Source organism: Heterodontus francisci, chromosome 11 (genome assembly GCF_036365525.1).
Source record: "Heterodontus francisci isolate sHetFra1 chromosome 11, sHetFra1.hap1, whole genome shotgun sequence".
Classification (NCBI taxonomy): domain Eukaryota; kingdom Metazoa; phylum Chordata; class Chondrichthyes; order Heterodontiformes; family Heterodontidae; genus Heterodontus; species Heterodontus francisci.
The window spans coordinates 89,437,510-89,462,450 of NC_090381.1; the positions used below are offsets into that span (position 1 = coordinate 89,437,510).

At 42.4% G+C, this 24,941-nt stretch overlaps 1 protein-coding gene across 11 annotated transcripts in view; it reads right to left on the minus strand.

Annotated features, from left to right (window-relative positions):
* Window positions 1-24,941, minus strand: part of dlg1b (discs large MAGUK scaffold protein 1b) — a 438,658-nt gene that overhangs the window by 277,990 nt on the left and 135,727 nt on the right. For all 11 annotated transcript variants that reach the window (XM_068042457.1, XM_068042451.1, XM_068042454.1 and 8 more), the window contains one exon: window positions 9,611-9,775. In XM_068042457.1, the coding sequence (XP_067898558.1) occupies window positions 9,611-9,775 (165 nt within the window). The remainder of the gene's footprint in view (window positions 1-9,610; window positions 9,776-24,941) is intronic.

Sequence of the window (24,941 nt, forward strand, 5' to 3'; positions counted from 1 at the left end):
TAGCAGAGTCGTTGAATATTTTTAAGACAGAGATAGATAGATTCCTGATAAGCAAGGGGGTGATAGGTGGGAACGTGGAGTCAAGGTTACAATCAGATTAGCCATGATCTAACTGAATGGCAGAGTAGGCTTGAGGGGCAGAGTGGCTTCCTCCTGCTCCTAATTCCTATGTTCGTATGTCATCATCTAAAAACACAGCATCAGTTTCCAAATGTACACCGACACCCAGCTCCAACTTAATCACCACCTCTCTCGACTCCTCCATTGTATCTAAATCAACATACTGCTCGTCCAACGTCCAGGACTGGATAAACAAAGATTTCCTTCTATTAAATATAGAGAAGCCATTGTCTTCGGTCCCCACAAGCTCTGTTCTATTGCCACACACTCCATCACTCTCCCTGGCTACTGTCCGAGGCTGAATTAGAACGTTCACAACTTTGACGTCAGATTTAACCCCTAGATGAGCTTCTGACCGCATATTCGTACCATCGCTAAGACTGCCTATTTCTACCTCCGTAACATTTCTTCACTCCACTCCTGCTTCAGCTCATCTACTGCTGAAACCCTCATCCATTACTTTGTTCACTCCAGACTGGACTATTCCAATGCACTCCTGGTTGGTCTCCCACATCCTACCCTCCATAAATTTGAGGTCATCCAAAACTCTGCTCATGTCCTTACTTCCACCAAGTCCTGTTTACTCATCATCCCTGTGCTCACTAATCTACATTACAAATTTTCATCCTTGTTTTAAAATCCCTCCACGGCCTCACCTCTCCAACCTCCTCCAGTCCCATAACCCTCAGATATCTGCACTCATTAATTCTTGCCTTGAGAATCGCCGATCTTAATTCCTCCACAATTGGTGGCCATACCTTCAGCTGCCTAGGCCCTAAGTTCTGGAATTCCCTTGCTGAATCGCTCCATTTCTCTACCTTGCTGTCCTCTAAGACACTCCTTAAAACCTAATTTTTAACAAAGCTTTTGATCATCTGCCCTAATATCACCTCTGTCAACTTTTGCTTTACACTGCTCGTGAAGCACTTGGGGATGCTTTGTCACATTAAAGGCATTATATAAACACAAGTAGTTGTTGTCAGTTCTTTTAACTATATTTAGCCTTTCAAGGTGCACGGCATTGAAGCTTCAACACAGATGGACACAAATAAGGAAAAGCAAATTGCACCACTGCGTAAAGTTACCATATATCTCAAACATAAGTGCATCCAATCTAATGCAGCCCCATATCTCATCATCCAAAGTGACTGATTTTTTTTCAAATACAGCCTGATAAAATTAAATGGTATTCTTTACAATGTAAATAGGAGAACATTAACATTTCAAGTGTGTTTAAAAAAATTAAGTTCCTTTGAAAACAGAACCTTCTTTTCACTAAAAAAAAACCTCACCCTGACAATGTAGCTTTGGAGACTAGCACCGCCTGCTGTAAAGTCACAACATATGTAGCGATTGCTCCAACTCGCAGAACTGTCAACAGGAAGTAAAATGCCAAAAGCCAGATGTTTTGGAAATAAACAGATTATTCATCAGCTGCTGAGCTTTAACTGCAGTTATTTAACAAAATTCAAAACTATTAAGCATCACAGGTCGAATCACAATGTTAAAGCAGAGAAGCAGGTCATTCCACCCATCAATCTGGACTAGTGTTTCTCACAAAACATCTAAATGCTTTCATGTATGCTTCCCTTACTTGTCAATGTACATTTTTTTCAAGCAACTACCTACTTTTATAAAGAGCTTATGGACGTTGCTTCAATAACTGTTCAAGAACTCCATGTTTAAACCACCGTCTGTACAGATTTTCCAACCGCGCCCACCCCCAACATCCCACTTCAATCTTTTTTCTAATTGTCTTAATTTTGTTCCCTTTCATTACTGTCTCATGGGCCACTGAAAATAATCTTTCTACTTATTTCATCATACCTTTCATCACCTTGAAGACTTCTATTAGGTCCCCCTTTAACCTGCTCAGCTCCAAAAAAAAAGCCCAACCTCTTATGTCTCCCTTCATAAATGTAACCCATCATCTCTGGCAATATCCCACTGAAACTATACTAAGGCAGGTGGGATTAGTATAGATAGGCATTATGGTCGGCATGGACGCAGTGGGCCGAAGGGCCTGCTTCTATGCTGTATGACTATGACTCTACCTTCTCATTGCTTTTATATCATTCCCATACAAGGGTGCTAAGAACTGCATACAACATCCCAAACATGGTTCAACAGTACCTCCATAGCTTTATATTTTAATCCCCTGATTTAGTTTGATTTTTATGGCCTCATCTACTTGTACTACTGTTGTTAATGACCTGTACATATGCACACCTTTCCTCTTCTCCTGTACATCACTTAAAATCTTACCATTTAAACATTTATTTCCTTTCCCTGTTCTTTTCAACATTAAGCAGCATGTATTACCTATGTGCTCACCTTCCTGCAGTCTTTGACAACCTTCATCACAATTTGCTATCGCCATAATTTGGTGCCATTAGCAAATTGTAATATTGCTTTCTTAATTCTCAAGTCCAGAATATTCATGTACGTAAATAAGAATTGCCTGAACGTGGTTCTTGTGGAACAATCACACTTTCCATTCCAAGTAACTTCCTTTTCTTCCGACGCTTGACTTTCTGCTGTCCCATCATTTACCTCTATGGCCACGTTAGATAATTTTGTGCATCGTCACCTTTGCTGTAAGGCGCATATGTGGCAACTTATCAGATGTTTTTTGAAAATCCATATCAAGAACCGTCAGTCTTTTCTCTCCTCGCTTTCTTCAAAGATAGGTTAACCAGAGCCTGCCATTCAGAAACCAAAATAGAAAATGCTGGAAACACTCAGATCAGGCAGCGTCTGTGGCGAGGGAAAGAGTTAATATTTCAGGTCGCGAACTTTCACGACCTGAAATGTTAACACTGTTTCTCACTGGTGTCAAACCCTAACAGGAATATCAAAAGTTACCACAATTCCACGCAGCATACACAATAACTTTGGATAAGCAGGTACTCTCCCAATATTAGTATTGGGGATGCAATCTTTATTGCACGCAGGCCCAGGGTGAGCCTATTACTGGAATTCAGCAGTTGATGACCTACCTGATCATATTTCCACTGTAGCTAAATCAAATTACATCTGCAGACAGCTGCCCCATGAACCTTGACACATCTTGAACATGTAGACTTTGAATCCAATGATTCAACTTACGCAAACGCATCCCTGTCTTCGCCTTGCACAAGGCAGCTTGTAATATGAACTTGGGATCCACTGGTACACATTATTGGTTAAATAGGCAAATTAAAATTTCCCTCTTGGACCAAAGGTGTACATCAATCTAAATCCAGCTAATCGCTTTGCAGGTTGGTTGTGCATTCCCAACATTTTCTGCCGTCTCCAAAAAGTACCAAATTTGACAATATTATCACTTACTTAAAAGTCTCAACTGTGCTCCCATCAATCTGGAAGGCAGAAAATATCAAAAGCTAGACACATTTTACACAAGTATAAACTTCTGATTGCATTTATTTTCTATTATATAGTACAAAAGAGAAGATAGGGACAATTATCAGTCACGAAGTAATTTACAATATATGCAATTAGAGTGAGGGTCTATTCTCTTAGCTCCTTCAGGACAAGTCTTGAAATGACAATCACTTGTAATATGTAATGCACCTGCTCATGAAGCTCATGCACTGAAACTGAAATACTTAATACTTCTGATTCCTTTGAAGGAAAATAGCTTTGAAGCTTGGAAGTCAAGTTTGACAGGCTTGCAGATCATATACAATTGACAAGATGGTTTAGCTGATTAGCTGGCATGGCTACATCAATTCTTAGGACAGTTGTTGAGATGACAAAGACATTTCAGAAAACTGATTTTTTTTTTACATTTATGTCAGTCACTTTTCTATTTGAAAGCTTTTATAAACAATGCTCCAGGCACAAAATTGTTAGCTGTGACAAGATGCCGGATTTCACACTGTTGAGCACAATTTAAAATGCTCAAAGAGTTAGGTAATTATGTTAATTCAAGAGGGATATTTGAGCTAAGTAAAAACAACTAAGCTACTGAAGACTGATTTTTCTTTTTAAAAAGGATCATATTGATAAACTAGTGAAAATTTTGCAATTTGTGACAGCAGATATATATGAATTTTGGTCCTTTAAAGCTGAAAGCTGAGAATATCAAACTGGAGCGAAAAAGCAACACATGTCAAGCATGGTGTTTGATGAACCTCAAGATGACTTGTATCATTTTGTTCTTGCTAACCTGTTCTAAGATTGTATGGCAAAGAATTCTGTACTGGTTTGTGCAAACATTCGTTGCAGTCATCCACAAGCAGCAAGGTCGTGAGCAGCTGCATTAACATGATGGTGCAATATATCCTGTTGCAGAAGCAAATGACAGCTATCAGTCCCGATTCAACCTCGCACATGGAAAAATTGACAAGAAATATAACTCAATGTCAAGCCAGATCTCCGAAATACAAGACCAGCTCTTCATGTGCATGTCACTACAAATGCCGAACATCTACTGAAGAGCTGAAAGGGGTAAAGACCTCCCTGAAAGGCCTTGGGGAAGTGCATAGGCATGCCAGTAATGTCATTAGTGTCTCTCTCATCAGTAGGAGCCAAACTCAAGGAAATTCTTCTGGTGGATGGCATAAGGCAATTGAAGACAGTTGAAGCGAAGCAAAGTGGAATCTCCATCGGAGAGGGGTGTGCTCAGGTGCCTTGCTGACCCATAACCATAGGTTAGAACACTAGCGCCACTGGGCAGCAGGCTGGAGCGCAGACTATAATATCGTATGCAAGTGAGAAGCTGAAAGTGGACAGGGAGGGAGGCATTGTCCAAATGGCATCGTTCTTCACATGCAGGCCAAAAGTTAGTTGAATGTTCAGGAGAACGAGAGGACATGCCTGGAAGGTGGGCTACCACAGCTCATAGTTCTGAGGTGATTCTAGGAGCAGGCCTCTGATGTGGCCAGAGTGTCCAGCCTCAGGGACGCTGTAGAGAAACGAGAGTGTGCCGCACAGGGTGAAAACTTCTCAACATCTCCAAGTTTAGGGGATACATGGCAATGTGCCCTGTGCAACCAGCTGTCATTGCATAAGTTGTTATTCCAGTATTTTAAGCAGCAGAAGCATCTGTTGATGGTGCCAATTTCTCATGACTACATTCTCTTATGTTTCCCACAAGGCCAGCTGTAGAGGGGCAGGAGTCCACACTCAGAACAAGTTCCCAAGGAGGAAGACACTTCGGAGCCTGCATGGTCATATATTAACGCACCCTCCAGTGCAGATACTCTTTCAGTGGGTCCTCACGCATCATTAAAGATTGTGGCACAGGGTGATGCACACATCACTTCAGAGTTGGAGGATTTGGGGGAAGCAGAGTTGGCTGTGGCCAGACCCTCTCAGAGGATGGAGAACAGCTGCTGCCATGCCCAGCAGAGTGAAGATGCAGTGCCTCAGGAGTCACAAAACAGATGGCTCTACCTGGAGAACCAGTGTGAGATGTGCGCCCACATGTCAGAGTTGGCTGAGGCAGTTGGGAGGAGGGGGGGGGGGGGGGGGCGGTTACAGGAGGAGAATGGAGGAGACCTTTCACCTCACATGCGCCACACTGACTCTCACTTTGAGCCTGGGAGCACCTCCCGAGAGCTAGATTGGCCAAACTCTTGGACTGCCATGTGCATCATCACTCAAAGTGGATACAGGAACAGAGCACCGACATGCACAGGTTGCATGCCAGACTTGGCAGCATTGACTAGTCAGTGGTGCAAATGGTGTAGAGAGGCATGGAGTGAATGCCAGCTGCAGCACAGCTGGTGGTCCCCTTCAGCAATCACTGAACATTGATTTTTTAAACTGTTGTCGGAGCGAGGAAATGACTTATTAAACAGATCAGCCGTGGCTGGCAAAAAAACATTTACATACTAACAGACATTGAAGATGAGGAAGCGCATTCCAGGGCCTGAGGAGGATACAATCCACAAGGGCCATGACTGGTTAGACCAGCTGGTCACATGACTATGTAGCAGTTCTAGAGTTTTTATTTTTTGAACTGGCCACAGAGGGTTTGAAGGCAGTGTGTCAGTTTGCTCCTGGACTGACGATCTCTTCTATCTGCTTCCATCTCTTTCTCGCAAGCTTCTGAATCCACTGAAGATACATGAACCCCAAGAGAGAAAAGTCTCCTACAGCGAACAAGGTTTAAGAAGAATACTGGGCCCCAACGTAAAGCAAGATTTACCTACAATCAAGGACTCTACAGTGAGCTCGAAGAACCATAACAACTCTTCAGATATTGCCTCAAACTTTTCCACTTTATCTTTCTTCTGCTCTTTTCTGTCTCTATTTGCATATGTGCATCACATATGCGTGCTGGCATGAGCGCGTTGTGTATCCATAGGCGTCAACTGAATTTGAGTTTAAGTTTAATAAAATTTCACCTTTCTTCTTTAAACCTAAGAAAGCCTGTTTGTGCTGGTTTCTTTGCCCTATATTTGGAAAGCGGTGAACAATGATTCACCAAGGGGGAGCTAAAAACGGTGTATTTCAAAATAAAACCCTGTTACAGTAAGACCAGGTGAAGGCTGAAAGGGAACCCTAGACCTCTTTCTCACCTGGTCATAACAGTTGGTAAAAATTCTGTTCGGTTCAGACTCTGGAGCCTTCCTGCCCCATCTCTGCTCTAGCAGATGCTGCTCTTCCTTGCTGGTTAGATCAAGTTCAAAGAAGCTTGACCCCATTTCGTGTGTCCTTCCTTCGTTGGAATTGACGATGGAGTCTGCCTGAACCTCACCTCCAAAAGCTCCTTCTGAAGAGCGCAAAGATATGAAGGATATTTATCACATGAGCACAACTTCTTGCCAGTTAGGGCCATCTCTCTTCAATGTTGCCTTTTATCTCTGTCCTGCCATTGCAGATCATTCCCCACTATGTCACTGCCTCCTCCTCTATGACATGGTGCTGATGGTGTTGAACCCAATCCTAAAAAACAAAATCCATGTCTGCTCCTTAAATGAGCTGACAAGCTCATTAATGGTTTTAAGTGGCCTTTTAAGCAGTTCCGGCGGGTTGCCTCTTCCAACTCCCATCCGTGCCTTTCAAAATCTGAGCATATCACCTCACATGGGGCAACTGGCATGCTGACCCGGGGCACGTTTAAGTGATAGCCCACCCCTGAACCTGCCCCCTCAAACAGTCCAAAATCCTGTCCATATAGTCTAGGATTGTTTGTTTAGAAAGAAAATTGCACCACAGTATATGCCAGTTGTCACATTTTAGATTGCTGACCATCATCTTGGGGAACATGTTAAAAATACTACTAGAATTAATTTAGCTCGAGGGATTAAATTTACAGGACAGAATATATATGGCAGAATTGAATACGTGTCAGTGTTTACTGTTAAAAATTTAATTACTGACAAGTTTCTTCCCTATATTCCCTAAGCACACGTATAAACAACCGCTGTAACCGAAGCATGTGGCATACTGTGCAAATTTGCTTACAATTATGAAAGGCATACAGATCTATTAGCACGACCATAGCAAATTCTTTGTGAAGTATTTTGGGATTTCTTGAAGGTACACAGCCACTTAAAAGTGCAAGCTCTTCCAGTCTTTAACTCATTTTGTATTTTGCTCCTACCATTGAGAAAGAAACTAGCCATTCCTATTAAAGACTTAGGAAATGAATATTCTATTAAACCAACACTCGTCATTGTATCCACTAAACATCACATAAGGGCTCAATATACAAGGCCAAGGGGATTGCTACATATGCCTCATTGAAATGTTCCTCTGTGTAAAAGACTCTATCCACAAAACATGCACCAGCAGGTAATTCTCAAATTACAATTTTGATTAAATAAACTTCTACAAATACAATAGAATGCACAGAAGCTTGATATTTCTGCTCTTCAATATTAACATACTATTGGGATTGTCCTGCACATGCACAACACTGGTCATACATCACGCACAAGTTAACTAGACTGCCTTGAGGGGCAAAGTGGCTCAAATGCAATTTGACGCAATGGTTATCAGTTGGATTTGTCCATAACGGAAAAGCAGGCATTACCCTCAACTACTGCTTACACAGCCACTACGTTCATTCATTAAACATGGACAAAACATAAGAAAACTGGCCTGCATAGTTACAGCTCAACCACATCAATACCTCTGCCTGTAGCATGACTTGGGAAAAGGTGCAACAATGATAGACATACTGCTACTTGCAACCTGAAAATCTGGCCCAGGTTTTTAAATTGTCATGAACTAAATGTCCAATAGTCAGATCAGATACTTCAAGTCTGATGGGGAGGAGAAATGGATGGACCGACAGTCATTGGTAGCTCTCAAGCAGCACAGAACCAGTTAGAAGCTAAAATTGGCAGGGGCAGCAATCTAACCACCTGCTTGCACATAAAATGATGTATATTACAGGAGCATTGGACAAGAGAGAAAATAAAAAATACATCATAAATAGCATGCCTGATTAGTTTTAAAGTCTTTGGGCTTCAAGATAGAAATACTAAAAGCTTCATCATACAAACCATTAAAATGTTCAAAGCTAATGTCTTGGAGTTTGTGATGCTTTGAGCAGACATCCCATGTAATATTAATACCTAAAGACTCGAGTGGCTGTCAAAACAGATGCTCAAAAAGTGAATTTATAAAGAAATAACTGTGCCACTTCTTTAAAGACTCAAGCAGAGGAACTCAGCTGAATCGTAACTCAATTGAGGATTCGAAATTGGTTCAAAGTAGATTTGTAAACTCGCAAACTCTCAGCCATAACATTATATCCAGAAGTTTATAAATTTGGTTGGTGCTTTACTTGCTCAGCTTGTAATACAGGGCTGCAGATTGCAAACCCCAAGTTTCAATGGGATTCTTCCACCTCTGACTTAAATAAAACTTTTAAAGCTAATCATTTTCACAACTTTCTCCAGAGATCCAGTCTTTCCCATATTTTCCTGATTTAATGTTAAAAAAATTACTTGACTCCTCTCGACTTGACTGCAATTTACATTACAAAATATGCTAATGATCCAACTGAATTCAGATCAAGTTTTTTTTTTAAATTCTCCTATTTTTTTTTGCAGTACTGAACAAGTAACTCTCCTAGCCTGGACCAAAACACGGTTCCAGTAAATGCAGGATTCAGGACAATGCCCCACTTTTGCACCAGCTACGAAGAGGCAGTCTGTCATCTCGCCTCAAGCAGAATGGACTGCTCTGAGAACTCTGCAATAACCACGCTGCCATCGTAGCAAGATGCACACTGCAGCAGCCTCTAAGTCTGCTACAGTGCCAATATTTTCAATGCTACTCCATGCATTCGTTAAGAAAAACTTTAAAAAGTATACAGTATTAGAGGTGGTGGTGATCTAACACCAGAATCTCTTGTACTTAGAGGTAAATACATTTAAGGTTCATTAAAAACATGATTCAAACTAAATACACTTTACTGCAAGGAAATTAAAAAATGTTAGTCTGATTAGTTAAGCGTTAAATGTCAGTTAGCTTTGCTAAACAATTGCCAAATTTCTGGTTTGCACAATTCACAGCTTCTTACCTTCATCGGGGATATATGTGACTGAGAAACAAAACCATGTATATTCTCAATCTGAGACAGGTTCTTCTCTGACACATGTACAAGCTCCGGGCCTTTCACCTCATTGCTAATCTGCGGAGAGCTGTGTTCTTGTGGAGATGTATCGTCATCTTGATAGCGATACTTCTGTAAGAACAGAAAAGAAAAATGGGACATTAACAAAGATAACGAAAGAACTTCAAATACATGCAACCATATCAACTCCAAAACTAAACACAGAAATTTCTAAATATCCAGATCAATATACTTTCCCAATTTGTAAATCACTCCCATTCTCAAAGGATTATTTCCTTGATGCAATCACGTTATTTGTTAAATTCAACATTCAGTGCAACTGTTCACAAAAATAGAGTGTGCCATTTTGCTGGTAAATGCAAGGTTAATGAAATTTCTACAGAGATTTCAATTTTTAAAAAAAATAAAAAGTACCTAGTTTGCACAAAGATGTTCCTTTAACCTTTCAATTGTCCGCAGTCATTCATATGGAATCCTGAATAACATGTGAATTTGCAACACCAACTCGCACTTAATTTTTGAAATTATTCAAAGTTAGAAGTTTAAAATTATACAGGTCACACCAATGTATGCATGAGTTGACAAATTCTCTTTCTATTGCAACCACACCAATAGCTACATTTCAACATTCCTCAATAGAACACAACAATCCTAAAAGCAGTTTGTGAAGATTTGCTTCTGGACAGTGCTGCCCAACTGAAATTGCTGACTAGCCACAAGTGGGGCTATGGCAACATGCACTAATTTGAGTAGAAAACACACATATATACTCACAATAGATGTAAATGTACTTCAGAAAAGTATTTTACTTAACTCCTACCAGCATTCAGTAACCAAGGGAGTAAAGCACTAGAATGATCATAAAACATTCATACGCTCAGCTTCTCATCTTGCTATTTTACCAAAAAGTGTACAAAAAAGTTAACGCACACACACATATTCAGTTATCCCTGTCAGAGCTGCCCTTTTGAAAGTGGGCAAGATGGACAGATTACACCTGTGTGTGCCAATCCCCAGCCAGGCACTGCTCTGGCCTTTACAGCACTCCAGCAATCAAGAGGAACAGAAAAGATATTCATCTTGAGGAATAAATTTTCCGTTTTATACCAAAAAATCCCACAAAGTGCATTTAAATGAGGGTACATAAATCTGGTCAATACAAGCAGCTGCTCTACAGAATGCTCCGTGTATCTTAGTATAGACAGTTCAGGTGTGAATATCAAAATGGGACTGATTAATGAATGACACATTGGTTAACAGGAAACTATTTTGAAAGTACAGTAACTATTCCTGATTGCAGTACTACTTCCACAGTAAATCATTTCCAAGGTTAGTGTCATCATATTTTCAGTTAAGAAACTTGTAGATAAGAAAGACTACACGAGAGCTTAAGAATGATTCAAGGACAATGAGATCCAAGAGAATTAACCCTTTATTGGAAAGGATTCAACATAAATGTCAAAGGAAAAGGGAAATATTCCAATTGGGGAGAATTACAAACATGTCGATGGGAGAAGACTGGGTGGTTTAAGGGTTGGGGTAATAGCAGTCTTTCACATGGGGTACAAGGCTCAAATCCAACACATACCGATGGGATAAAAGCATTGCTTTCCTATCTGTTGTTAAAAATTATATGGAAAATGAACGAGGCAGTGTCACTCCAGTTGAGAGTGTTATGTTCGTTTATAACACAAAGCAATCTGTAATTCAACATAAAGCATTACATTGGTAGTCTGCCTCAAAGGCATAGCTAGTATAGAAAATGAAGTGGGGGAATTGCTGAGGCACAGGGAAGGCACACTTTAGAGCATTTAAACTCAACTCTGCAACTAATTTACGTTCTAGAAATACAGGTCCTGGGTCCAAAGAGCGGATAATATTTCTAACCTCACCTCAGACACACAAACTAAGACACTTGGAAGATTTCAGTTCCTCAGCTTTGTGAAAATACTGATTGTAGAATAATCAATAATGTAGCAGAACTGCACATGCAGCAAAGCAAAGCTGAAAGCTTCCCTTCATAATCCCTACTGACAAAATGACTTGTGAACACCACTTGTTTTATTTCTAGTACACAGTAGTTGACACACAATTTCACATGCACACGCAAGGACAGGAGATTGAGCCAAACAACAATTGCATTTACACTAAAATAAAAACAAGAAACGCTGGAAATACGCAGCAGGTCTGGCAGCATCTGTGGAGAGAGAAGCAGAGTTAATGTTTCAGGTCACTGAAGAAGGGTCATCTCTCCACAGATGCTGCCAGACCTGAGTATTTCCAGCATTTCTTGTTTTTATTTCAGATTTCCAGCATCCGCAGTATTTTGCTTTTATTTTTAATTGCATTTACACAGTGTTTTTAATGTAGAAAAAACAAAGGCACTTCAGAGGCATAAACATATCTACTTCAATATTATCCATGACCAGGTGGTCACAGGTTTGTGTGATAAACTTCCTTTGTTCACTAGCTTCCCCTCTCCAAAGCATTGAGACTAGATTTCCCTTGAGCTTTCACAAGGAGATGTTTGACACAGCAACAGTCTACTTACTTCTCACCTACACAAGTTTGATTATTGTAGATTTAAGCTAACCTGTACACAGACTGGCATGCCCCTAACGCAATCAAGTTCCTCCAATTAGTTAGTACAAAGGCACAACACGAGAAAATCATGTCAAGAAATCAGACAAAATTTCAGTACATTTAAGAATAAAAACAGCAAGAAAACAAATCATTTCAAGAACAATTAAAGCCAAATTATGCTGAAACACATCACATCCAAAATTTGTCATTCTTTGCTCTCTGGCATCAATTATATTTAGAGAGAGTGTCAGCTGTGGCTCGGTTGGTAGCACTCTTGCCTCTGAGTCACAATGTTCCAGGTTCAAGTCCCACTCCAGAACTTGAGCACAAAAATCAAGGTGGAAACTCCAGTGCAGTACTGAGGAAGCGCTGCACTGTTGGAGGTGCCGTCTTTTGGATAAGACATTAAAATTCATTTCCAGAAGTTGCAATGCTGAATATAGTTAATGTTTAAAGTTATGAATAGGACATGCCGCTACTGGGCATGACACTTGTTACAGACAGAGGCAACATATTCACTCAGTACCTCAGTCACGCCCCTTGCCTCCATGCATAAATCTCCTTTTTGATTCCTAATCAGCCCCACTTCTACTTTTCATAGAATCACAAAGTTTACGGCACAGAAAGAGGCCACTTGGTCCATTGTGTCTGTGCTGGCTGAAAAAAAAAGGGCCACTCAGCCTAATCCCACTTTCCAGCATTTGGTTCGAAGCCCTGCAGGTTACAGCACTTCAGGTGCACATTCAGGCCCCTTTTAAATGAGATGAAGTTTTCTGCCTCCACCATCCTTTCAGGCAGTGCATTGCAGACCCCACTATCCTCTGGGTGAAATTTCTTTTCCTCATCTCCCCTCTAATCCTTCTACCAATCACTTTAAATCTACCAATTACTTTAAATCCGTGTCCCCTAGTCACTGACCTCTTTGCTAAGGCAAATAGCCCTTCCCATCTACTCTATCCAGGCCCCTCATAATATTGTATATCTCAATCAAATCTTCCCTCAGCCTCCTCTGTTCCAAGGAGAACAACCCCAGCTTATCCAATCTTTCCTCATAGCTGCAATTTTCCAGTCCTGGCAACATCCTCGTAAATCTCAGTACTCTCTCTAGTGCAATTACATCCTTTCTGTAATGAGGTGACCAGAACAGCACACTGTACTCAAGTTGTGGATTAACTAATGTTTTAGATAGTTCCAGCATAAACTCCCTACTCATATTCTATACCTCGGCTAATAAAGGAAAGGATTCCACATGCCTTCTTAACCAACTTATCTACCTGTCCTGCTACCTTCAAGGATCTGTGAACATTCACTCCAAGGGTCCTCACTTCCTCTACACCTCTCATTATCCTACCATTTATTGTGTATTCCTTTGCCTTGTTCGACCTCCCCAAATGCATCACCTCATACTTCTCTGGGTTAAATTCCATTTGCCACTTTTCTACCCACCTGATTAGTCCATTAATATCTTCCTGCAGTCGACACTTATCCTCCTCACTATCAACCAAGCGGCTAATTTTTGTGTCGTCTGCAAACTTCTTGATCATTCCGCTATATGTATGTCCAAATCATTACTGTGTATCACAAAAAGCAGGGGACCCAGTACTGAGCCCTGCGGAACACTGGAAACAGCTTTCCAGTCGCAAAGTTTCCTACCACCGAGCCAATTTTGTATCCAGCATGCTACATTCTCCTGGATCCCATGGGCTTTTGTTTTTTTTAAAACCAGGCTGCCATGTGGGACCTTGTCAAAAGCCTTGCTAAAATCCATGTAGACCACATCAACTGCACGACCATCAACTACTGTTATTTCATCAAATAAAATTCAATCACGTTAGTCAGACGTGACCTTCCCTTAACAAATCCATGCTGACTATCCTTGATTAATCTGTGCCTTTCTAAGCGACAGCTCGTCCCGTCTCTCAGAATTGATTCCAATAATTTACCTACCACTGAGGTTAGACTGACTGGCCTATAATTATTCGGTCTATTCGTCACTCCCCTTTTTAAACAGAGTTAGCAGATCTCCAGTCCTCTGACACCACACCTGTATCCAGTGAGGATTGGAAAATGATGGTCAGACCTTCCGCTATTTCCTTCCTGCTTCTTTTAACAGCCTGGGATAGATTTCATCTGGCCCTGGTGATTTCAAGGATGCTAATCTCATTACTTCCTCTCTTCTATGTTGATCACATCCAATATTTCACACTCTTCCTCAACTACTATGTCTAAATCCTCCCCCTCTTTTGTGAAGACAGGCACAAAGTATTTACCACCCTTTTACTATTAATATGCCAATAGAAAACCTTTGGATTCCCTTTTAGATTAGCTGCCAGTTTCCTTTCACACACTCTATTTGCTTCTCATTTGTCTCATCTGGCATTGATTATAAGCACACTTCATCTTAACCTCCATCGCTTTCTTCATCCAGGTAGGGTTATTTGCCCTACTTTTCCCCTTTGTGGGAACATACCTTGACTGTGCCCAAACTCTCTCTTAAAAGGCAGTCTATTGTTCAGTTATTGTTTTGCCTACCAATCTTAGATTCAAATTTTTCTGGGCCAGATTGTTCTTACCCCATTGAAGTCAACTCCCCCCTCCCCCCCACCACCCATCCCCCAGTTAATTATTCTTACTCCGCTTTGTTCCTTGTTCGTTTGCATAGTCAACCTCAACCTTATGATAGAATGAACACAGTCCCCCAAATTGTTCCCCTACTGACACTTGATCCACTTGGTATACCTCATTCCCAAGGACCAGGTCTAGCAATGCCCCCTTTCTCATTGGACTGGAAACATACTGTTGAAAATTCTCCTGCCCACTCTTGGAACTCTTGCCCCTCTCTGTCCTTTACAATACTACCCCAGTCGATATTTGGATAAAGTTCCCCCATTATATATCTATAACTCTATAATTCCTGCAACTCTCTAATTTCCTTGCAAATTTGCCCCTCTACATCTTTCCCGCTAGTTGGTGGCCTCTGGACTACACCGAGCAATGTAACTGCACCATTTTTGCTCCTTAGCTCTAGTCAAATGGATTTTGCAATTGACCCCTCTGGGACATCCTCTCTCTCCAGCCCTGCAATGTTCTCCTTATTCAAAACTGCCACCCTCCCCCTTTCCTAAGCACCTTATATCCAGGAATATTTAGCAGTCAGTCTGCCCTTTTTTGAGCCAGGTCTCCGTATCGCCACATCATACTTCCACGTGGCTATCTGCGCCTGCAACTCACCAACCTTATTTGCTACACTCCGCACATACATGCGCAGTAACCCTAATTTAGACTTGATCACTTTCCGTCTTATCCACTTAATACCTTGCTATTTCCTACTCCAGGGCAATCTGTTTTCCCAATTCTCAGTGTTCGTCTCTTGTATTTTCCCCTGCCAAGCTAGTTCAAAACCTCCAACAGCATGTGCAGAAAGTGTATCCAGCTGCAGCTGCTGGCTACCCGCATTACGGAGCTGGAGCTGCGGGTGGATTCACTGTGGAGCATCCGCGATGCTGAGGACATTGTGGATAGCACGTTTAGTGAAGTGGTCACACCGCAGGTAATGGCTGCACAGGCAGAAAAGAGATGGAGTCCACCAGACAGAGTAGTAGGTGCAGGCAGGTAGTGCAGGAATCCCCTGTGGCCATCCCCTCTCAAGCAGATATACCGCTTTGGATACTGTTGGCAGGGGTTGGGGGGGGGGGGGGGGGGGGGAAATGACCTCCCAGGGGAAAGCAGCAACAGCCAAGTTCGTGGCACCACGGAGGGCTCTGCTGCGCAACAGGGGAGGAAAAGGGGTGGAAGAGCTATAGTAATAGGGGATTCTATCGTAAGGGGTGCAGATAGGCGTTTCTGTGGCCACAAACGAGACTCCAGGATGGTATGTTGCCACCCTGGTGCTAGGTTCAAGGATGTCTCGGAGCGGTTGCAGGACATTCTGAAAGGGGAGGGTGAGCAGCCAGAGGTCGTGGTCCATATTGGTACTAACGACATAGGCAGGAAGAGAGATGAGGTTCTGCAAAGTGAATATAGGGAGTTAGGCAGAAGGTTAAAAAGCAGGACCTTGAGGGTTGTAATCTCAGGATTACTCCCTGTGCCACGTGCTAGGGAGGGTAGGAATAGGAGGATAAGGCAAATGAATGCATGGCTGAAGAGCTGGTGTAGGCAGGAGGGCTTCATCTACTTGGATCATTGGGATCTCTTCTGGTGCAGAGGTGATGTGTACAAGGAGGACGGGTTGCATCTAAACAGGAAGGGGACCAATATCCTTGCGGGGAGGTTTGCTAGTACTACTCGGGAGGGTTTAAACTAGTCTTGCAGGGGGGTGGGACCCAAAGTAGTAGTCTCTCCGATGAGACAGTTGAGGCAAATGTAGAGGTTAAAGCAAGCAAGTCCAGTAGGCAGGCCGGGCAGGGACAGCGCAGGGAGCATGGAAGGTATGATAGGCTAAACTGCATTTACTTTAATGCCAGAAGCCTTACAGGTAAGGCAGATGAACTCAGAGCATGGATTGGTATATGGGATCATGATATTATAGCTATTATGGAAACATGGTTAAGGGATGGGCAGGACTGGCAGCTCAATGTTCCGGCGTACCAATCCTTCTGGCGTGACAGAGGTGCAGGTAAGAGAGGAGGGCGAGTTGCACTATTGATTAGGGAGGACATGACGGCAGTACTTAGAGAGGGTATCCCGGGGGGGAAATGTCCAGCGAGGCCATATGGGTAGAACTTAGAAATAAGAAAGGTGTGATCACTTTGATGGGATTATACAATAGGCCCCCCAATAGTCAGAGGTAAGTGGAGCACCACATATGTATGGAAATCACAGATAGATGTAGGCATTATAGGGTTGTAATAGTCAGTGATTTTAACTTCCCCAATATTGACTGGGACTGCCTTAGTGCTAAGGGATCAGATGGGGAAGAATTTGTTAAGTGTGTCCAGGATAATTTTCTGAAGTAGTATGCGGATGGCCCTACTAGAGAAGGGCTGCACTCGACTTCCTCTTAGGAAATGAGGATGGGCAGGTGGTTGATGTGTCAGTGGGGGAGCACTTTGGGACCAGTGACCATAACTCTATCAGCTTCAAGATAGTTATGGAAAAGGATAGGACTGGTCCTCAGGTTGAAGTCCTAATTTGGGGAAAGGCTAATTTCGATGGCATCAGACAGGAACTCTCAAAAGTTGAATGGGAGAGGCTGTTTACAAGTAAAGGGACGTCTGGCAAGTGGGAGGCTTTTAAAAGTGAGATAGGAAGAGTTCAGGGCCGGCATGTTCCTGTTAGATGGAAGGGCAAGGCTGGCAAGTTTAGGGAACCTTGGTTGACGAGGGATATTGAGGGTCTGGTCAGGACAAAGAAGGAGGCAAATGTCAGATATAGGCAGCTGGGATCAAGCGAGTCCCTCAACGGGTATAAGGGATGTAGGACTACACTTAAGAAGGAAATTAGGAGGGCGAAAAGGGGCCAGAAGATTTCCCTGGCAGATAAGATAAAGGAGAACCCTAAAAGATTCTGTAAGTATATTAAGAGTAAAAGGGTAGCTAGGGAGAGAGTAGATCCCCTTAAGGATCAGTGTGGCAATCTATGTGTGGAGCCATGGGAAATGGGCGAGATCTTAAATGAATACTTCTCGTCTGTATTTACTGTGGAGGTGGTCATGGAAGCTAGTGAGTTCAAAGGAGAGAGCAGCGATATCCTGGAGCATATCAACATTACAAAGGAGGTGGTATTGGAAGTTTTGAAGCACATTAAGGTGGATAAATCCCCAGGGCCTGACAAGGTGTATCCTAGGGTGCTATGGGATTGCTGGGGCCCTGGCAGAGATTGTATCATCATTAGCCATGGGTGAGGTACCGGAAGACTGCAGGATAGCTAATGTTGTGCCTTTATTTAAGAAGGGCAGCAGGGAAAAGCCAGGGACCTACAGGCCAGTGAGCCTTACATCAGTGGTGGGAAAATTACTGGAAGGGATTCTGAGAGACAGGATTTATACGCATTTGGAAAGGCATGGTCTGCTTAGGGATAGTCAGCATGGCTGTGTGCGTGGGAAATCATGTCTCACGAATTTGATTGAGTTTTTCGGAGGTGACCAAGAGGATTGACAAGGGCAGGGCAACGGACGTTGTCTACATGGACTTTAGCAAGGTCCCGCATGGTAGGCTGGTCCAGAAGGTTCGAACACATGGGATGCAGGGTGAGCTAGCAAATGGGATACAAAATTGGCTTGGCGATAGGAGGCAGAGGGTGGTAGTGGAGGGTTGTTTTTCCGATTGGAGGCCGGTGACCAATAGTGTGCCGCAGGGATCGGAGCTGGGCCCTCTGTTGTTTGTCACATATATTAATGACTTGGATGTGTGTTGTTTGTCACATATATTAATGACTTGGATGTGAAGGTAGGGGGCATTAGTAAGTTTGCAGATGACACCAAAATTGGTGGTATAGTGCACAGTGAAAAAGGTTGTCTAAGGTTCCAACAGGATATAGATAAATTGGGAAAGTGGGCAAGGGATTGGCAAATGGAATTTAACGCAGACAAGTGCGAAGTGATGCATTTTGGGAAGTTAAACCAGGGTAGGTCATACAGTGAACGGCAGGGCCCTGGGGAGTGTTGTTTAGCAGAGAGACCTTGGGGTGCAAGTACATAGTTTCCTGAAAGTGGCAACACAGGTAGACAGGGTGGTGAAGGCGGCATGCTTGCTTTCATCAGCCGAGGCATTGAGTACAAGAGTTGGGACGTCATGTTACAGTTGTACATAATGTTGGTTAGGCTGCATTTGGAGTACTGTGTGCAGTTCTGGTCGCTGCATTACAGGAAAGATGTGATTAAGCTAGAGAGCGTACAGAAAAGATTCACAAGGATGTTGCCTGTTTTGGAGGGCTTGAGTTATAAAGAGAGATTGGATAGGCTGGGTCTGTTTTCCCTGGAGCGAAGGAGGCTGAGAGGGGACATGATAGAGGTATATCAAATTATGAGGGGCATAGATAGGGTAGATAGCCAGGGTCTGTTTCCCATGGTAGGGGTGACTAAAACTGGAGGGCATAAATTTAAGGTGAGGGGGAGGAGGTTTAAAGGGGATCAAAGGGGTAAATTTTTCACACAAAGATTAGTGGGTATCTGGATTGAGCTGCCTGAGGAGGTGGTGGAGGCAGGAACAGTAGCGACATTTAAGAGGCATCTGGACAGGTACTTGAATGAGCAAAGCATAGAGGGATATGGAATTAATGCAGGCAGGTGGGATTAGTACAGATAGGCATTACGGTCGGCATGGACACGGTGGGCCGAAGGGCCTGTTTCTATGCTGTATGACTCTATGAGCACTAGCAAATTCGCCCTGCGAGGAAATTTACCCCAACTCTGTTCAGGTGCAACCCATCCAGCCTGTACAGATCCCATCTCCTCCATAGCTGGCCCCAGTGTTCCAAGGATCTAAGGTTCCCCCCTCATTTACCATCTTTCCTGTCATGCATTCATCAACTCTATCCTCCTGTTTCTATACTCACTTGCTTTTGGTACCAGGAGTATTCTGGAGATTAGCAAGCAGAACCTCAAAAGTAGTAATTTCCTACCTGGCTCCCTAAATTGATGCGGCATCACATCCCTCTTCCTATGTGGACCACGACTGCTGGCTGTTCATCCTCCCCTCTCAGCGTGCTCTGCAGCTGTTGAGTGACATCCTTGACTGTAGCACCAGGGAGGCAACACACCGTCCTGGACTCACATCTGCAGCCACAGAAACCCGACAGTTCCCCTAACTGTCGAATCTCCTGTCACTATTGCTCTTCCAGTCTTTGTGTTCCCCTCTGCAGCTGAGTCAGCCATGGACTTGGCTCTGGCCTCACTCCCCAGATGAACCATCACTTTCCTCAGTATTCAGAACTGAATACCGGTTAGAGAGTGAGACACACTCTGCGAACTCCTACGCTACCTGCCTGTTTCTTCTTGGCTGCCTGGTGGTCACCCATTCCCCCTCTCCCTGCATACTCTGAAGCCACATCTGTGACCACATCTGATAACATGTTATTCACGAAGCACTCAACCTCATGGATGTGTAGTGACACCAGCTGTTGCTCAAGTTCCAAAACCCAGAGCTTGAGTTGCTGCAACTGACAATATTTCCTGCACATATTGTTATCCAGGACATAGGAAGTGTCCTGGACTTCCCACATAACACAGGATGTGCACTCCAGAGGTCACAGCAGCCCTGCCATTCCTCTATTAGATAACAAACCTTGCTACTACTAACACCCAAGCTTTGAGAGAGAGAAAGAATGGGGGGGGGGAAAAAAAAGAGAAAAAATACTTGATTAATATTTATCCTTCAATCAACATCACGAACAGATTATCTGGTCATTATCATTATTAGGTATCATTATGCTGTTTGTGGGAGTTTTTTGTGCACAAACTAGCTGCATTTCCTGCATAACAACAGTACTGCATTGGCTGTAAAGCACTTTGAGATGTCCAGTGGTCGTGTAAAGCACTATATAAATACAAGTCTTTTTCCTTCCTGCCACATGCTCGAAGTTGAACACTAAACTCCACACAAAATAAGGTCACGCCATCATCTCTTGACATGTAACACCACTCATCTCACTACTACTCCCAAAATAGTAATTACTTCCCAAAAGACACTACACACAAAGTATACAATAAATTGCAATTTATTGCAAAGGGCATTAGGACTGTCATTCTAAACCAACGCACTGAAGGAATTATAATCCATTGACTGTCCTTTTATTTTTGATGTTTGGTTTAACCACCGTGCAGTAGTCTCATCCAGATCATGACTAGGAGTTAATTATCACAACATGAACAAGATAAATTAACCATTATGCATTAAATTGAGTTATCACAAATCCAATTTGAGGGACCTGATAGCTGCCTTGGCCTCAAGAAATTCCCCAAGACAGTCCTCAAACTTAAAAATTCAAAAAAGGTGTTTCAGTGGTTTACTTTGAAACAAAAAGGTATAGATGGTAAATTTCACCTTTTAAATCTGAAGTGCAGGACACAGGTGGAACCCGCTCAAGAGACGAGCTGAACCTGTCACAAATGATCATGGAATTATGCAAGTGGTGCACATCTTACCAGTTTCACTACAGAGTTAATCACTCCCATTGGTATAATCAAGTGCATTTTGCAATATCAAAATTCAACTGTGTCCACAAATAATTATAATGATCAACAGGTTCATGTTCTTGTGAAACTAGAAAACAACGCAATTAGTTTAAGGCATTAGAATCAGGTAGAATAAAGTAATCAGAACAAACTAGTCAAAAATCTGCACTGACTTCAGGGCTATAGATTTCAACACTTTGCCTCAAGTGAAGTCTGATGACATACCAACTATGGCTGGTATTCAATCCCAAATCATTCAATTAGTCGGATGGAACAGATTTAGAGTTCAGAAAGTTGCTTTATTCAGAAAATACCATCAAAGTCAAATCCAACAGGTCACATTTTATTAAAAGCTTACAAAAAACTGTACAAATCATTACTTACTATTCTCAATAGCATTGATACAGTAACTTAGAAAGTAATGCGCAAAAAGCATCAGCAAACCAGCCATGGCTTTCTTTTCACCTATGGAAAGAGAACAGAGTTAACGTTTCAGATCAATGACCTTTCATCGAACATGAAACATTAACCGTTTCTCTCTCCGCATATGCTGCCAGGCTGAGTATTCCCAGCATATCTGTTTTTATTTAAGATTTCCAGCATCCGCAGTATTTTGCTTTTATTTAATGGCTTTCTTTTCCACAAATACCAATGCACAGTTTCATCTGTATTAATATACATGTCAACTTAAGAGGGTGTCAGCCACTCAGCTGACAAAGTTCTTTGTGAATGGTACGATTGCCAAATGATAGCTATATAAAGACAGATGTATTACATGGTAGAAATCAACACAAAGGACAGGGACGTAGCACTGTCAAGAGCAGGAGGAAAAATGAAAGTATTCACAACTATGGTCATTAATTCTTCGTATATAGCATTTAACAATTGCTCTAAAGCCCATGCTAGAATTTCTCTGATGGAAGTAGTTTATGCTTTTATTTTAATAGAACTTGATCCCATTTTCTCAGACATTACTGACACCCTGGACTGTGATCAAAACATCAGATGACATCACACTTCAGCTAATTTTCATTAGCTAGGTAAAAGGCTTTCCTAAGCAGTGATCCTTGGCTATTGTATCTTTCCTAGCAGGGAAGCTATGCTCAGTATTGCACAAAGATCTGGCCAGCACTGAACGCATGAATGTAAGTTTTTAAAATGAGACAAATACAGTAATGAAGTACTTCATTAATCCTGAAGAAAACGTTCAAATGTCACTAAAAAAATGTAAACTTTATTGACTTTCCCCATCATCTCTTTAGTATGACCAACACACACCCTATTCCAAGCTGAGATTTGTTCCTAGGCACCCACCATCACCAGTGCTCAGACATGCATACGAATGGCCAAGAACAACTTGCCCTCTTAACTTTAACTTTTCCACCGTGGGGAAATTATTGCACCTACTCACATTGGTCGGACAAATTAAAGTATTGTGCAATCTCATACCTTACTCCTCTATCACAACAAAATGGGGTTTCAAACTACTGTGCCAACAGAACTGAATTAAGAATTCTCAGGGTCTTGGGCACCAAGAACATTCAGGGATAAAAACAGAAAGTGCTGGAAAAACTCAGCAGGTCTGGCAGCATCTGTAGAGAGAGAAGCAGAGTTAACGTTTCAGGTCAGTGACCCTTCTTCAAAACAGGGCCTCTCTTCACTGTCCCCAATCCATTAAAACACTAATGTGCAGTAAAGTGCATGGAATAATTCAGTAAAATGTTAACACTATTAATAATAAAGCAAATCAGAATATACTACATTTGAATGAAACTGATCCAACCATTGCATGCAGTTTTTCTGCATTGAGCTTTATACCTGGGCACAGGTCCCATTGGCCAGTATTGTCTATGAGAAAATTGCTGACGAGCCACAGCAACACCACTTTAGCCACGTGCACTAGTTTTATTAGAATATCTCTTCCATACAATCTTATCTTCGGCCTCCTTGTCTCGAGAGACAATGGGTAAGTGCCGAGAGGTGGTCAGTGGTTTGTGGAGCAGCGCCTGGAGTGGCTATAAAGGCCAATTCTAGAATGACAGACTCTTCCACAGACGCTGCAGATAAAATTGGTTGGCAGGGCTGTTACATAGTTGGCTCTCTCCTTACACTTGTGTCTCTTTTCCTCCCAACTGCTAAGTCTCACCACTCTTTAGCCCCGCCTTTATGGCTGTCCGCCAGCTCTGGAAATCACTGGCAACTGACTCCCACGACTTGTGGTCAATGTCGCAGGACGTCATGTCGCGTTTGCAGACGTCTTTAAAGCGGACTTACAATATCCCTAAATATACTTCATACGTCTGTTTACTTAAACATCTATTAGTCAGTGTGAAACTTTGCAGCCTTTCTTCTCCCCCAAAGTTTGGAGTTCTGGCATGAATTTCAGACAAGCACATCTTAGTGTAACTTCTAGTTTTTTGTCTTGCAGTTGAGCAGCACTTGGACTTCAGCAGAGCAATTGCTGAGAATGTTGACTCTTAGTGTGGCGCACCAGACCCACGGCCCTCTCCTTGCCCAGAATGTCGTTGGGTGCTGCTTGCCCTTAGCCATGACATGCTCAGTTGGTTTAGTTTACTTCTGCTGGCCCGAAGCAGTTACTTCAACTAGTCAAGCTGTCTTACAGTGTTTATGTTTCAATGATGCTGAAAGTCTAACATTTTATCCATATTGCGCAGCACTGTACCCTGCTTACTGGTTTTCTGCTAATCAGGAAATTAGAGCACACAACCATCATAAAACATTTGTACATTCTGCATTTTATTTTAACATTTTAATAAAGTACACATTCACATGCTATACATATCAGTATTGCGATCACATACCCACTATGTCTATTACTAATTTTTTTAATTTACCAATCACTAATACAATTAGCCACATCTGAATCCCCAATTCACCATATGGCGAATACCTATAGTCGTTCATGGGATGTGGGCATCGCTGACTAGGCCAGCATTTATTACCCATCCCCAATTGCCCTCAAGGTGGTGGTGGTGAGCCACCTTCTTGAACCGCTGCAATCCATGTGTACAAACACCCAGAGTGTGGTTAGGTAGGGAGTTTCAGGATTTTGTCCCAGTGACGGTGAAGAAATGGCGATATAGTTCCAAATCACGATGTTGTGCAACATGGAGGGGAACTTGCAGGTGATGGTGTTTTCATAAGCCCTTAAGGAGACTTTTTTTTTCTCCTTTTCTCACTTTATTTTGCTGGTTCCATCCACCCTCCTTTCTTTCTTCATGCCTTTACTTTGTGTTTGGGTGGCTGCTATACTGTCATCTACACCTCATCCAGACACATCCTTTGTTTCCTTACTTGACGTGGTACCATGAAACCTTTTGTCATTTAATCTCTCCTGCCCTCCATCCTATCACTGACCTTTCCTTTTGTTCTTCTTTCTCCACCCACCCCTCCAACTTTCTTCACTTGCTCAAAATCTATTACATTTATTCAGTTTGCCAGTTCTGATAAAAGGTTAACGACCTGAAACTCTGCTTTTCTCTCCACAGATGCTGCCTGACATCAGAACATAACTAAGAGGAGTAGGCAATTCAGCTCCTCGAGCCTGCTCCGTCATTCAAC